At 37.0% G+C, this 17,438-nt stretch overlaps 1 protein-coding gene across 1 annotated transcript in view; it reads right to left on the bottom strand.

Annotated features, from left to right (window-relative positions):
- The window catches only part of B3GLCT (beta 3-glucosyltransferase), a 56,604-nt gene that overhangs the window by 22,108 nt on the left and 17,058 nt on the right, over window positions 1-17,438 (bottom strand). The window contains exons 5-6 of the mRNA XM_017818658.1: window positions 7,638-7,714; window positions 3,734-3,845 (exon numbers count right to left, since the gene is read on the bottom strand). Coding sequence (XP_017674147.1) covers window positions 3,734-3,845; window positions 7,638-7,714 — 189 coding nt within the window. The remainder of the gene's footprint in view (window positions 1-3,733; window positions 3,846-7,637; window positions 7,715-17,438) is intronic.

The following is a 17,438-nucleotide window of genomic DNA, read 5'->3' as shown; positions in this document are numbered from 1 at the left end:
CAATCTAAGCAGATGTTGCTATATAGACTAAGTTTTATAGCTCACCAGAGTCAACAAGAAGTGACAAATGAGATTTAGCCAGGGCACAGCAGGCAGCAAACAGAAGAGAGGTCTGTGCACCAGGAGACACCTCCAGCCAAACTCAGCTGAGCCTGGCAAGACTATGGCTGTCCCATAGGACATTCAGCCTGGCAACCTCCCCATCAGCGAGCCAGGACTCAACCTGGCTCCCCAAAACGCAATAAAAGGCAGCCCTCAGGTGCTACCAGGAATGCTTGTCTTGCCACACACACCAAGTCAAAGCTATTGGGTGCTGCCTGCTTCAAGAACCCCCACCTGCAAGGATGGTCAGGACCCATATAAGCAACATGAGCCAAAAATATGGGATGCCACTTCTGCCAGGAACACTGACTCTCCAAGGGACTGATGCAAGTGTAACGTGTGTAATGTGTTGAGTGCATTTCCCATGAATTCCACATAGTTCTGCCCTCTTCGATTGGCTACTCTCAATACGAGTCAAATGTATCTTGTACTTGACTAGTGACTTCTTCAGGTAACATAAATGCTGAAAACTTCTTCCTATGTGCCTCCTAAGGCTGACAGTTTCTGCAATTTATTGAGGAAACAGTAAAGGTAAACTAACACTACACACATATCGACATAGAGGATATAAAGTTGGGCATTTTTTTCCACTGTTTTCTTAATCACTTTCATGGTGGTTAACAAACCTTTCTATGCAGTATCTACACACAGCCTATAATTTAGATCTTCAATAACAACAGGCTCTGTTTTCTCCTTACTTTACTGAAGGATTCAAGTGTTCACTACAGCATTAAAAGCAAACAAAATGCTGTGAGGCGAAAGAAAATGGGCAAACATTAATTTTTATGCACAAAGATGACTGCCTTGAAAGTATTACAAAAATCCCTTAGAAGCATTTGTGCACACCATTTTTTAATTCTTTTAGGGCCTCCAAGACTTCAAAATGTTCATAACACAATCATACTGTTCTGTTTCAGAAACAGTTAATAAATAGTAACATTTTAATACGATGATACCATCTGCAGAATTTTTTTTTCTGGACTCTTCCAGTCTAATTTGTTATGCTACAGAGTGAAAAAAAATTTTTAGTTATCTTAATTCTGGGTGTTAATTTTTACATGAAAACAATCTATGGATTAAAAAAAAAAGACAACCCTACTTTCCTTTCTCTGTAATTAAACCCATACATACACACTCCACAGGCTTTCTCACAGTATTATTTCTGGCAATTTTAAGTCACATATCACTGTGAAGACATTACAAGTTACAGCCAATGCTCTCCAAGCTTATTGGTTCCTAACACTGTTTATTTACTACCCAGATATGTAGGAAAAGTCAATCTGTGCAGGCTGTCTCAACAAGATTGGATTAGTTATATGCAAATGAACTTATAAAATAACTTAAGGAATTGCAGTAATCAAATTGCATATAGGGAAAAATGTGAATTAAAAAAAAAAGTACATGATTTCCATTGTGGATAACTACCATCCACTGGATCAGTTAATATACTGTGTTTCAAAAATGGCAAAAATGACCTACCTTGAATAAGAGCACTCCAAAATCTTTAGAACAATTTAATAGCTGAAGGAACGTGATGCAACAAATCTCAATAGCAGACCTCAGGGAGTGTAGAGGTGACTTTACCTAATTTGCTCATCGAGTTGATTCTACCCACTCACTTTTGGATCCACTTACTCAGAAATACCAAGGAAAGTGTGCCAAACTCAAAGGGTCATGTCTGACAGAGAGGACAGGAGACTTTAACTGTCACAGCATCGCTGTGTATTAGTAAGATATTTTATGAGTTCTTACGCTTCTCAAAGACAAACTGGCCTTTAGACAGAACTTTTACACCCTATAGGTATCAACAGCTAGTAAGTCATTACTGCCCATCAACTTGGTTTACTCATTCTGGATGTCTTTGGGGCTGTAGTCTATCATCCTGCTAGGATGCCAGGAAGAGGAGCGGCACATACAATTCGGTTTAACCTTGCCATCTTCCACTATGAAAGCACAGACTGAATCAATCTGCTGTTGAAACAAAGAATCATAGAGGTGAAGGGACCTCTGGGGATCACCTGGTCTAACTTGCCCTGCTCAGGCAGGTCCACCTACAAAGCAGGATGCTCAGGACCATGTCCAAATGGCTTGTGAGTTATCTCCAAGGACAGAGACTCCTCTTTGGTCAATGTGGGCCAATGTACAGTCAGTGTGCACAATAAAAATGTGTTTCCTGATGTTCAGGTATAATTCAACATCTGAATGCATGCCTTAAAGTCTTTATGCAAATAAGATATTCCTCACTGTTTTTCAGTTTTACTGAGTCAATAATGTTCTTGGTTATCAATGCAAATCATTCTCTTAACACTCCTCCATGGTCTCTCAAGAGGCTTTGATACATCTGTTTTCACTCAATAGTACATTCAATATTACATTCATATCAGTCTCAATAGCTCTGCTACTAATCTCTACATATCTAGATTGAAGAGCAACAGATTCACCACGTATTCACATGGCCATTGTACACCTTTTACTGAGATTACTGTATACCAACTTTTTATTATGGAGACTGCTGATAGTTTAAAACAAATAATGAATGAGCTTGTTCTGGTGTAACTCACCTCAAATTGTGTGGCTGACGGACTACTACTGTATATAAGGAATCAGTTATGGACTGTTACACTAAGATGACAATTACTATGTACAAAAGCAAACGTTTTAGTTTCCTTTTAATTCAGGTTGGAACATAATTCGTTATTTTAATAGAATCTGCATGTAACGCAAGGGAGAGACTAAAACCAGCAAAAGGGTAGCATCTAGAAAAAAATGTTCATTTTTCTATTCTGAGAATGTCAATTAGGAGTAGGTGTTTCTGAAACAGGAAAAAAGAAGAAGAATGGATATTCCAAGGGTCTGAATATATTCAGTCAGCCATTTTGAAGGCCAAGTGTTTAAAAAGGTAAGATCTTTGAATAATCATTATTCCCATTTTAGAAAAGAATTGTGAGGAGACATTGCAAGGCCATGTGCCTGCAAAAGAAGTAAATATGCTAAAGTGAGTCCTGAAGTAGAGTTGCAATAAAAAGGCAGAACATATTTCATAAAGGAGATTTTTGTTTCTTTTAATACAGGCTGACACCAAGGTGTTTTTTTTCTGAACACTGAAAATTCTAAATATTAACACCTTTCATGTCGGTTGCATTGCCAAATTTACTTTGTTTCTTGGTAGCTACACTTTTCTTTTTGTTCTTCAAATCCTTTGGTGCTGTTTTGTTTTCCAGCAGGTACAGAAAACTTATCACCAACACAGTTCAGAAACAGAATGCATACAAAATACCTTACTATACTAGATGAGAGACAGACTAACATCAGTCATTCTGTGTGATGATAATCAGAACTGATGACAGACAGGAAAATGGGAAGAGGGAACCACACAGCAGACTATATTCATCTTTTTATTGATGGTACATCATTTTCAGGCTACCCACAGAAAAAATGGTTTCTCTGTTTGATTTTAATAGTTCTTCAACAGCTAGACAAGCATTTGTACTTCTTCATGTTAAATACCTGGCTCTCAACCTCGGCAATAGAAATCTCCCTATTTTAAGCTGTTTAGATATACGCTTTCCACTTGGAAAAACTCACCCAACCACATTCAAAAGAAAGTTACATATCTAAATTTTTATTTCACCTTAGACCTGTCGAATCTTCCAAGTATTTCTAGCAGTTTTACAACTTGTATTCTTGTATCTTCTTCACAGAAGAAAATCCATGAGGAGTTCCTACCATAGGTAACAGAGAAGCTAAAAACAGAAATTAAAATTTTACCAATGAAGTGGCTAATGAACAAAATGACAAATTCAAGGCACATTCCCCAAATATAAGTACTTTGCAATCAATTATTCATTTATATAGAAACAGAAACTTTTACTACTAATTTAGAATTACATAATAAAGGACTACAGTGAATGGATAAAGAGAATGACTCTGCTGATATCTATTTAAAAAGCACCAGTTATTCCAGAAGAAAGAGAACAGGGATACATAAAGGATGTCTAGTCAGAAACATACAGGTACTATAGATCTAATAGCCACCTATGAATTCAGAAGTTCATAGATAGCAGTTTAAGTTACCTTCCCCCCTGTACCTCAACTTTCTTCCAAGGGGTCCCACCATTGGGCATCTAACAGCACTGCAACAATCATGAAAATGCCCAATGACAGGTTTTCTGACAGCTGTTGGACACTGATCATTCCCAACCTAAAAGCTTCATTAGCTTTTCCAGTACAGTGAAACTATAGAGATTGAAAGGAGTACCCTACCTTCCTTGAGGCTAGCAATAATCTCAATGCAGAATTCCTGACTCCTTAAAAAAAAAGTCATTTCTTGTTTTTCTGCTCCTCCTGGCTTAATTCTTCCATTACTTATCAGAACAAAGCCTTATTTATTAATGACTACCTAATGGAAAAAACCACAATCTTTATTTGTCTGGTTTCCTTTGAATGGCTTTTACGTGGATTCAATTAAACAAATTGTCTGAGGAGAGGGATAACAAAACTAGTACCTATGAACATCACATTTTGCTTTCTCTACAGCATTTGATACTTATAAAATCAGCAATGAAAAGAAACAGCAGAACTGTTAAGTCAGCAAACAAACAAATCCCCTCAAAAAGCCAAACTCACTATCTGAGAAATACTTCAGCTAGAAAATGTGATACCTGCCTCTGCAGGTATTTTAATTACATGTTAGAAGCACAAGATGGTTGCCAGGTGTTAAACTAGTTCAGCCTTTTTTCATCTGGGATAAGTCATTGTGCTGATTTGGGCTGGTTACTGCTGAGCAGGGCTTACACAGCTTTGAGGCCTTTTCTGCCTCATCCCACCCCATCAGCGAGTGGGCTGTTGGGTGCATAAGGAACTGAGAGGGGACACAGCCAGGACAGCTTACCCCAGCTGACCAAAGGAATATTCCAGACCACATAGCGTTATACCCAGCAAATAAAGCTGGGGGAAGGGGGCACATTTGGAGTGATGGCATTTGTCTTCCTAAGTCACTGTTAAATATGACAAAGCCCTGCTTTCCCGAGGATAGCTGAACATCTGCCCATGGGAAGCAGTGAACGAATTCCTGGTTTTACTTTGCTTGTGCACATAGCTTTTGCTTTACCTATTAAACTGTCTTTATCTCAGCTCACAAGTTGTCTCCCTTTTACCCTTCCAATTCTCTCCACCATCTCATCACGGGGGAGTCAGTGAGAAGCTGCATGGAACTTAGTTGCTAGCTGGGGCTGAATCATGACAGTCACCACCCTGAAAAGCTACCTTTCCTCTGTGTCTTGCAACAATATTTTATTTTTCACTGCTTTCTTCTTAAGATAATCTGCTAAACTACAACAGTCAGAAGAACTCACGATCCATTCATCCTTTTAGTTCATAAGAGCATATACTTGGTGCCTAGTCAACACTGAAATCCAGGCAACTCTGACATTCAGGCAAGCAAACAAGGTAAAATCAACTGGGAAAAACAGCTGCCCCCCTATAAAACTTGCCAAACAAGTACAGAAAGTGCATCAGATACTGTCGTGTTTTTAAATATGTACGGTATTTAATGCCCTGTGAAGACTGCAGGCTTTTCTCTCACACTTTAAGGCTCAGCTAGAACTTCAGGAGAGAAATGTCTGGAGATACAGGAAAGCAGGTGGGTGAAAGGCAAAGGGAAAACACTAGAGTGATCCCCACAAAAAGAGTTATGGAATCTCATGAATACAGCACAAATAAGTTCACAAAAAGAATGATCTCTTCATCTACCTATTGACGGAAAATGAGAATTATTTTCAAGGCTAAGCATTTAAGCCTGCAGACAGTCTTATGTAGACCTCATAGCACACAACTTTGGAGTTCAGACTGCAAGGAGCCATTGGAACTACTCAGCTAAGATACTGGTTTGGATAATAATGTTTTAAAAAGGGATTTATTCTCTGCCTAATGAACATGACTCCCGAGAAGAAATGTAGTGGGCCTTCTGGACACAATAAGGGTACTGTGTCATAAGACATCCACTGATTACATCTAATGAAATTACATACTTTGCCCAACTTATATACTTTGCCCAACTTAACTTGTGCCCAAGAACTAAAAATTAAGAATCGTCATAGCTGGTTAGAGGCTTACTTAAAAAATGCTGACAACTATAGAACTGAGGAAAACTGAAAACAGTTTTCTGATATGAATGCATCTTATATCACAACTACAAGCATCACCAGCTGTTGCAGAATGGGCCAAACTCCCTTGTTCCTCTATTGTCCATTGAGAAAACAAAACCGTAAAAGCCTCAATATACTTCTAAACTATTCCATGTCTTCATTTGTCAAAAGCAGTAAGTGAAAGAGTAGACAAGAAAAAAATTAATATTCCAGAAGTATTAAGATGGCAATCCTCTACTTAAGATTCCCCTTCTGATTTCTGAAGAATTTTCTTCTGCTTTCTCACACAAATGAGCATTTCTATTTTTCATTCCAAGTTTTGCTATCTTAGAAAAGCTATATCTGTAAATCCTGTCACCAAATATAAACAATTCAGAAGAGGAACTACTAGGTCATTGAAACAGGAGTTAAGAAGGAAAAAAAAAAGATGATTGATAGTTGGAACATCATCTTCCAGTTTTTCATTTTAGTTCAAATCTCCTTTGTTACTTTTCACAGTTTACATATATCTCAAAGACAGCTACTATACAAGCACTATTTTCATGTTCCTACACACACAGAAAGCCATGGAGAGCAGAAGGAAAAGCATCTTGTCCTGCAACCACTCTGACAGAAAAACCTCCCCCTGAGTAAGTCTAATAAATTAAATTGACTAAATTAAACCTCAAGAGGCTGCCAAGTCTCTGGCACTGATTTCAAATACAAGCTTCAAACAAAAGATAGCCCTCAGTACCATGGAGCTTAAGGACCTTCTGAAATAAGAATCACTGCTTCCTGACAGTTTGTAAGATACTACCATAAATGCAGCATGTCTTCCTTAGGCTCATCAGCATAAGCTAAAACCAAAAGGTATTTGAGACTACCTGCCTTCTCCTATCAGACTAAGATGAAAATTGGCCAGATAAGCTTCTAAAAAGATGCTGAAACCTACAGCTTCTCCCTACAGAGGCATACCACCTCTTATAAACACTATAAACTGTAACAGATAGAGACCCCAAACAGTATTATCTATTTTTTTTTAATGAATCTACTTCATTCAGTCAAGTAATCTGAAAGCTCAAAAGTTCTGAAATACCTCACACCTTATTCTGTGAGAACTGGGAACCAAATAGAAAAATGCACACTTAAAAATGTTATTTCTTTTGACTAGTTTACTTCCCTGATAATTTTAAAATGCACAACGATTCAAAGAAGGTAGTTGTTCAGTTACATTCTATTATTATTGTTACTTAAAATAGCTTTCTCTGATTTAACTAACAGAAAATTGCTTTGGAAAACCAAAAAAAATGTAGAGTAAGAAAGTGAAAATATAAGGTTGCAACTCTCATTCAAAAACTTCTGAGAAAAGAGGTCTGAATTCCCAAAATAACTGGCATTCATTACACTTACTCTCTCATTAATGGCAATATTGTCCATGCACCTTCATGACTGTCCATCTGATGAATAAGCAGAACCGTAGGGAATTCCTTTAAGAAAAATAAAAATATTCCCATTAAACTTGAATTATATGTACTTTTTTCCTAAATATCAACTAATCTTAAAAAAATTACTCTGGAATGACTTTCATTGTTTTTGACTGGCAAGTAGCCTTGAAGAATAGATGACTTAAGATGGTATGAAACAAGGTGATCTGCAATTTAGGGGAAGTGCTTCTTCCAACTCATAATTTCTTAATTCTCTGTTAGTTATAAAGGTAACAGACTTCAAATTAAATGCTTTGTATAGGTCCCATGCAATCAATATATCATAGTAATTTCTTTACCATACCATTAAATCTTATACTGTAAAGAAATACTAATAAATAACGTGGGTTATTCTACAAAGGCTTCCATTGGACAATCCTGTTACACACATCTTAGGTAACAGTTCTAACACTCTGCTTTGAGTTGAGCTTTGACCTGTTGCACTAACGTCGCGACAAAAAACCATGGGTTCACACAAAAATCAAAATGAGGAGTCAGTATTTTTTCTTTCTGAAATATCAAAGAAGATTCCTACAAAGGAAAATCTTTTTCATAAATTTCTTTGCTCTTTTGTTACTTGAAACCTCTTTGATGTGGCAGATCCCAATGTCTAGCAGATAAGCTATCATTCTTGGGTAGTTTCTAAGAAAATACCATTTAAACATGGCCTTCTGATATATCAAACTGCATGATTTATAATATATGTAAAAAGTTGGAGATATATAATTCCCATAATACATCCCCTATATAGGCAGTGTCTTACTCCATTAACAAGTACAATCCTACACTGCAGCATCATTCTGTCTAGGTGTTGGCACTCACCAGCTAAAGAGAAGGGAAAGGCTCCCCACTCACCTTACAGCCTGTCAGGGGGTTACTGCCCACAGGGACACGGGGCTCACCACAGGATTCAGGGGAAGAGCACTTTGGGGTGGCACCAAATTTTATTATGAGATGTTTAGGAAACGGGAGGTCCCAGCTTCAGGAGATCCTCTGGGGAGCAAGGGTCAGCTACTGGTAGGGTTCTAAGTCTGTACCAGGTACCAGAAAGGCCCATTTGCATGTGTGTGTCTGTGTGTGAGGCCAGGGGTCAACTACTTCGTGCATTGAATATAAAAGCTACTGGGAGGATCCATACTCTGTGTGTGTGTGTGTGTGTGTGTGTGTGTGTGTACATGTGGATTAACAGGAGGAGGGCTGAGCACCAGCAACTAGAATGGAGCAGGCTTTCATCCTGACCAGCCAGAGAGGTGAAACAAGGTCAGGCCACTGCTTCAGTTTGTGTTTGTGAGGGTGCTGTGGTGTCCATGTTGATCTAACTGGAAGACCACATGTATACGTGTACACGTAATGTGTTGTGTGTGCACGCACACATGTGCCCAACTGGAACACGTGCTCAGCCTTGCTGCTGGCTGGACCTGGGGACACAGAGCTGCAGAAGCCTCTTGCCTCTGTCAGCCTAGTGGGTTCAGAGCTCCTAAGACAAACCACCTTGCTCTCTCAAGGGCCTAATTCCTTTCCACTTTTCCACCTATGACAAACGTTGATGAATGCTTTTTGTTAACAATTCCATTAATATAAAATTAACATGTAAACATAAAAATAATTTATCTTCTAAGAAAAGCTGTAAGGTAAAGTTTACACTATCTGCTGACTCAAGTCAAGTTTACTTTAAATCCTTTTTAAAAGCAATTAAGCACAGCACCTAGAAATACATAAACCCTCCAAATTTCATACATTCAAGAAAAGATCTCTACTGCTCTAAGGAATAACTGTATCTCAGGAATGCATCAACCTTACACAAAGATAAAGATGTACTGGTTTTGAAAATATTTATGCTATTTGGAATGACCCAAATTGAAAAGAAGTAATATCAAAACTTTAATTTGGAACAAGATATTCACTTGCATCCCATGATTTATGGTTCCAGTTCAAGGCAATCTATCAAATATGTTTCTGCTTACTTTCAATTCACTGCAAAACCAAAGAACTCCAGAGGTTTTTTGTGGAAGTGGCAAATCTTAGTCATAGTATGCTCAATATCTGGTATTTGACTAAAATGTAGCCACTTCATGGTAAAACCATAAAATTATGTCTGCTTATGGGATTGCAGATAGAAACATAAAAAAGCAGACCTCTGTCTTTACAAGAACATTTTTTTTACAAACACACAAACCCTGCAGTTACGCTAATATTTGTAGGTAGCCATGTATTTCATGTACAATAGGATCCAGACAAAGAAAAAGTAGTTAGTAATAATATATTCAGTGTCTATATCACACTAAAGGCTGAAGGTAGGTTAATTTCAGAAAAAAAAAAAAGCATTTGTAAATGCAAAAGGTACAAAGTAAATTACATAATCTAAGTAGCTGTAACATATGCTCAGGTATCTCTTTAACAAAAAATGCCCACCTATTTCCTTTGTGCAGATAAAAGGAGTGGTTATAAAGAAAAAGCACTCTCTCTTGAGCTAATCCAACACTTTTAGAAGGTATCTTTTCTCTTTGGTATTCTCATTAGCCTGTTCTTTTTCTCTACCCAACTTCCTCTAAAACATGAAAACACATGTCCTTCATGTTCCTTTGCTTCCACTCACCTCTAACAATGCATCAATTTTGATTTAATAAAGGAGATGCTTAAAACACACTGTACAGGTAAAATAGCCTCTTTCAAAAATACAGGATGATCTCTGTTGCTTTTTCTCTCATTTTATGTATTTTCACTCTGAACCTTGTCGAACACGGCTGACCTATTCATTTTATTTATTCTATCCTCAGTACATGGATGAGGGGAAAAAAGGTAAAAAGTACCTGATGTCAGCTTTGAGCAGTGGAAGGGCACATGCAGGCGAGTTCATCAGGGGATGGCTAGACAGTCAAGGTAGTGATATGTGACTTACGCACTGTGTCTGCCTATCTCATAAAACTCCCCTGCAAAGGCATCCATAGCCTGTACTGCATTCAGTAGTTATTCTATCTTGAAATTACTGTTTTCACAGTTACAGGGCACACATGTTTTCACACGTATCAACATTTTATGTATGGTACAAGCAAAGTATCTAATAATCTAAATAAAATAATTTATTACCCTCCCCACTTTCACAACTAAGCTGACTTTAAAGGGCAAAACCAAAAAAATGGAATTGCTTGTGGTCTGAAATACAATATAAGACATTTTTACTCCATTTTTACTATCTACTCTATCATCACAGTGAGATCAGCAATACCTGCTACAGATTGCAATTTCAAACTCTACATAAGCAAAAAACTAAGTGTGAATAAAGGGGTTAGATCCACTTTTTCAAATCAATTCAAAAGACATTGACACAGCTTCATTTGTACCTTTACAACCATTAAGTATTATTTATGCAAGTTGAAGATGCTAGCAGCACACTCAATTTCACAGCAAATCATCAAAAGAACTAAAATCAAACTCTGGTTCTTGAATCTGAACATTGGAAGTCCTCTTCATTAAAATGAAAAACCCTGTGGGAATAGCATATCCAAAAAAGAAAAAGATAATTCAGAATAAAAGAATTTTAAACAACTAATTAAGAGACTTGCTAACCCAAAACAAGAATATGTATTATTTCTGCACTACCTGCAATTTCATATTAATCTACCAAACCCTATATGAGAAATGCACAATTTACAGAGAACAAAACAGTACAGTGTAAAAACAAAGGTTTCATAGACTAAAGGGCTAAAATAGGCCTCTGTAAGCACCTAGCATGGCAGAGATCATCCCCATCTAAAATAGGATATCCAGAGCCACAGCTAGGTCATATCCTCTATGACCCACTAGCACATCTGTTCTTGCTTTGCTTTCCTACAGAATAGAGTTCAATGAATTTCATCTAAGCAGAACTAAACCTTGCAGTAAGTGTATTGTTTCGTGAGAACATGCTTTATTAGAACATAATTCAAACTAGATCTTGCTCAGCACTATCAATTGTATGTCCTATGTGACATGTAAGAAGAGCATAAAAACAGATAGGGAACTGTGATGAAATGTAAAACACTGTAGTAATATTTTCATTGTTATATTACTGAGTCCCCTGATCAGAGCAATTGGCAAGCTTGTAACACATTATAGAAAAACACAGGAGTGTATAGGAATCTGCTCTTAATGAGTCCCATATGCCAATATCTGCAGGTGTCTTGCACATATCCCCGTGCTTTGTAATTTTAATAAACTACTCATGAAGCCCAGAGCTGAGAGGCAGGAGAGGGGGATCTTAAACCCTGGACACTGCTGTTCAATTGCACAGCTCCAGAGTTAGAAATGTTTTCCGAGTCTCTACATGCTCTACAAGCACTTAACAACATCTTCCCTACTCTCTCATCTTCTTTTCAGTAATCAATCCTAAGACACATTCAGAGCTAGCCTACCTACCCTCTTCTCAGCCTTCCCTTGGGAGGTTAAATAAGCCAAGCTCTTACAGTCATCCGTTATGACTAGTTTGATAATGTAGAGCTGTGGAATACATATTGAAGTCTCCCTACAGCTTTATTTTCACAAACATGCCAATTCTGTAGATATCCTGAAGGATTTCTAAAATTACATAAAGTAAGAGCAAATCTCCTACCTCTAAACCCAGTGGGGCAGACAATTTGCTAGGAACTGCCAACGTCAAATATTACACTGTACAAGATGTCTTCTCTATATTCTAACAATTTTTTTAAACATTGAAAATTACAATACACTTTTCAAATATTTTTCATGTTTTAAAGACATAAGTATCAATTTTATCAGAGCATTATGTCCAAGAATCCAGGACAAAATATTATTTCAATATACTCATTCAAATAAAACCCACAGATGATTTAAAGTACTATTTTACAATACTACTGTAACAAAAGAATGTTGCTTCTGTTTAACAAGTCAGTTATTTGGGATCTTCTCCAAAGTTGCCTTGTCTATTTTAATCCTTGCTCTATTTCTCCCTTCAAGCTGTACCCATAGAAGAGCTTGGGTCGGATAGGACCTCTAAAGGTCATCTAGTCCAACCCCCTGCAATGAGCAGGGACATCAACCAAATCAGGTTGCTCAGAGCCCTGTCCAGCCTGACCTTGAATGTTTCTGGGGGTGGGATATTTTTTCTGGGCAACCTGCCAGCATTTCACCACCCTCATTGTAAAAAGTTTCTTCCTTATGTCTAGTCTGAATCTACCCTCTTTTAGTTTATAACCATTACCCTTTTTCTTATTGCTACAGGACCTACTAAAACGTCTGTTCTCATCTTTCTTATAAGCTCCTTTTAAGTACTGAAAGGCCACAATAAGGTTTTTAAAAACTCCACAACAACAAACCCCATGTTGCTAATAAAGCATAATATCCAATAATCTTTTGCTCCTCAGGAAGCCTAAAGTAATAAAATATAATCTACTATTTTCCATTAGAGAGAATCTCTATTTCTGTTCTACTCTCAGATGCCTGGTTATCATTTTAAAAAGGAACTGAGTTTTCATAATATATTATGTGTAATTTCAGAGAGTTCAGGGAAAGGCCATAGCAGTACCCTGCTTTCATAAATCAAGACCAAGAACTTTGTGCATGTCTGTCATCAAATGATCTTACATTAAAGAGAAGACCAAAGCATTTACCTAATTGTATGGAAGTAATAACTGGAGCTTAAAGCAATTTGGAGTGTTCCTGACTCTAACTACAGAGCAGAGGGAAAAAAAAAGACATTTTATCAAAGAAGTAATTTTAAACCTTTTTCCTACTATACGTTATATCAAAATCCTCAGAACACAACTTAGCTGCCCAAAAACATACCTGAATGCATAACCAAGCACTGACTCAAGTGCTTGCATGCTAGAACCAACAACTCATTGCCTGGGAAAACAGTTACAATAAGGATTTGTATCTGATGGGACTTCTTATGCAGCTAGCTTATGTAATAAATTATTTCATCATCAAAAAGGAAGCTTTTTACTACAATATATTTCTGTCTGAAAAATCTATAATTATCATTGATGTAAGATTTTCATGTGGGAAAGATGCTGGCAGCCACCGACTTTTTATTTTACTGGGTTGCTCTTCAACAATATCGGGAGTAAATTTCAGCAACATTGCCAGTTCCTAACATGCTGCCTAGACTTCCAACAACTGGAAAATCAGGAGAAGGTCCAGTAAGGTTTTTGTGATCCAGAAATAATTCACCTGTGCTCAGCAGTAATTAGAGTTCATTTGATTTGCATTATGTTGATGTGGCATCACAAGATTTTCCTCAACTACTGGTACAAACAAGTGCCCTGCAGCAAACTGTCATGCAAAGAATTTATAAATACACCTACGTTTTCCATTGTCAGGAGGAAGAAATGTGTCAACATCAACACAATTGCTCCCAACCTCGGAGGTGAAAACCTGAACAGATCGTAATTCAGATGACCAGGACATAAGAAAACTCAAGAAACTACTAAATCGAAAATAAATAAATAAATACTTTTCAGCAAAAAAATATTTTCATCAACAAATCAATAATGTGCCCCACCCTCCAGTTAGTCAAAAGACATAGAATACCTTTAATTATCTGGGCTACGTGTTTCAAAGACCAAAAGGAAGTTTTCTGGAGTATTCAATTAGTGTTTGCTGATAGGTTTGTCAACTCCTGACCTTTCAAACGGAACAATATAAAAACCTAACCAATTTCATTCTTCTAATTACTGAGATGTGAACAATGTTCAGAGATATTGACACATTTCAAATTGATTATCATCATTATAAATCTTAATACCTTGTAAGAAAGACTTATTTACTAAATAAAATTCAAACCTATCAGTACAATTGAGACCTTGACCAAAAGCAGCTCCTACTGCCTCATATAATCAGTACAAGTTAGTCCACTTTTGTGCATTTTTTTCCTTCATCATTGCACTGTCTTGTGCATTGTTGGGTGCACAAGTTGTACTTCTTTGGGATGAAACTAAACCAAAGGATGTGCCGCAACTGCTAATGGACCTCCAGTTCATAGAGTCAGCTCAGAACTAGTCCAAAGTAAAGCCCTTTGCAGTGTCATGTAAAACAAGGGCCAGCTCCTCAGCAACAAGTGCATTGCTCTCCAGGTTTGCTCCTATTGTACAACACTACCTGCTAGTATAGAAATAGTCCAAATAAGCAGTATGGCACATCTGTTACAGTTTCAGTCAACTGGGATTTAATAAAATAAAAATATAATTACTCGTATTTTAAGCCAGTCTAACATTTAGTTTAAGCAGTAGTCTGAATTTTGAAAACTAAGACTATTAACTTGCTAAATAAAAGTGTAGTTTTGGTGGAAGAAACTTAATCAGTATGAAAGTTATCACCAATTTAGTCTGCTTTTAATTTTATTTTTCCTCCTCTAAGATCCCTCATCTTCCCCCTAGATATCCCATATCTTCCCTGTTCTGTTCTTCTGAGAGCTAGTGATCACCAATATCACAAATTAAATCTTATTTTGCAACAAGCCAAATAAAAAGATGTGGAAAAAATCTGGAAATGTTTCAAGTGCTTATTATAATAAATGCTACCACAGGTGTATATAATTAGACAGTAGCCTAGAATGGCAACAATGCATTGTAGTAAAGTGTCATTTGTTTGCTTCACTGCTTTTTATTTGTGTGAATAAAAAGCAGTGAAGAACTATCTTCACAGCCCACGCTTTACAAGTATTCTAAATAAATGCAATCACACAAAATACAGATGTGGTATACAGTACATTTCTATTATTCATGAAAGTAAGAATTAATGGTGAACCACTACAATTATGTTGCCAACTGATGTAAAATTCTTTGTTTAGAAGGTAAGATAGGATTTTAGGATTGTGAAGTGAGTTTTTACTTAAAAGTAAAATCCTTCTCAATCATAACTAATGAATAAAAACATTTCAGGCTGGATATTAGGAAAGATTTCTTCACTGAAAGAGTGGTTAAGCACTGGAATAGGCTCCCCAGGGAAGTGGTGGGCTCACCATCCCTGAAAGTGCTCCAGAAATCAAGCAGACATGACACCTCATGATATAGTTTAGTGGGCATGACAGTATTAGGTCAAAGGCTGGACTTGATGATCTCTGAGGTCTTTTCCAACCTTAATGACACTATGATTCAAACAATGAAATTAAGCAATTTATGAGGTTCAGTTGATTCTTTTAATATCAGCAGGATTGGCAATATAAGTAGATTTCTATATTTAACGACAAATAAGCCTGAAGCATCTTTCACTGACAGCAAGTTTGAGGCAGTCATCTCCATAGTTAACTTAGTGTCATACATGGGGCAGCAGGTCCTTCCCCCCCAACAGTCTTACCAAAGACCTAAAATATGGTTTTTAACTAAGGAACAAGGGAAGGAACAGTAGAGCAGAAGCAGCTTCCACAAGGCAAGAAATTTGGTAAATGTATTTTAAGGACTTGTACAGATGCTCAGGAGAACTTAAAACTGTCAACAGGTACTGATTTTAAGGGTTTAAATCTGATGATTTAGTAATTCTACTCTCATGAATACTTGAACACTCTGTTCAAAGATGACTAAGCAATTTTAATACAGCAGACAGCAGTCGCAGTGGAGGAGGAAGCTTTATAGCAATTTCTTATTCTATACTAATAAAGATATACCTTAGTAAAACGGTTTTATTCAAATCCTATTAGGTATGCAGAGATTGGTGTAGAAGAGGCTGAGAGAAGCACATAGCCTAAAGCATTTTAAACTTCCAAATTTCTTGTATATATTTTGCCCTGACATGACAAATCATCTCTGTGAGGTGACAGGTCCTGTTTTCTGCATAAAAAATTCAAGGCAATTACCACATATTTGTGGTATATGATGCGTAAGGCAGGGCTGAGAGGAGTCCATTTATCCCTACTAAAACATTTAAAAGATCTCATTAGTGTAGAATTATCTGACTTCTACCAATTCCTTCAAATCTGCTGGGTATCTATCACAGGAAAATGATCCTGTTCACCTTCCAGCACTACAGTGTAGGTAACTTTTACACTTTCAATAGTTAATGAGCTAGACATCAATTTTGCTGATAATAAAGCCTGTCAATTGTCAAAAGGACGCTGATACCTTTGCAGAATGAGAAGCAAGGGCATATCAGAAAGTCAGAGTTCAAACAATTAAAACAAAAAGCTGAGAGAACAGCTGGAGGAAAGCAAAGATAAAACAAAAGTCAGTCAATCTGTAAAGCCTTGTAAGACAATTCAAGCCCTTGAAGACATTCAAGACAATTGTGAAATAAGTTTTCAAAACTGAACAGTAGCTCTGTGCACTTTTCCTGGAATACTTTCAAAAGGTTGTATTTTGAAGGCACCTCACCCTTCAACAAAATTGAGTTTAGATGCATTTCAGAACTTGAGCACCCAAATATTGAGGCTCCAGAATGAACAGTTGCATTAAGCATTTTGGAGACAAACTAGGGACTCAACAGGAAAGAAAATTACTAGAACATGCTGATATTAGACAATGTATGTAGAGCAGAATAAGTAACACAAGATAAAACAAACACAGATGTTAATACGGATAAAAAAGTGGAAACAGGAACTTCATAGACTGACCACTTAAATGCAATGCTTATTAGGGTTTATACTGCAAGCTCTGCCCACATAATATAAGTGAAGTTTTATTGACAGATTTGAAAAATAAATGTAAATATTAAAGTTTTGGATGATGTTACAAACACAGGTCAAGCAAAACAAAAGCAAAGCAAGGGGAGAAAAAAGATTGGTTAAAATGAAGTTCCC

This window comes from Lepidothrix coronata, unplaced genomic scaffold (genome assembly GCF_001604755.1).
Source record: "Lepidothrix coronata isolate B3197 unplaced genomic scaffold, Lepidothrix_coronata-1.0 Scaffold69, whole genome shotgun sequence".
NCBI lineage: Eukaryota > Metazoa > Chordata > Aves > Passeriformes > Pipridae > Lepidothrix > Lepidothrix coronata.
This window is presented reverse-complemented; position numbering and strand designations above follow the sequence as displayed.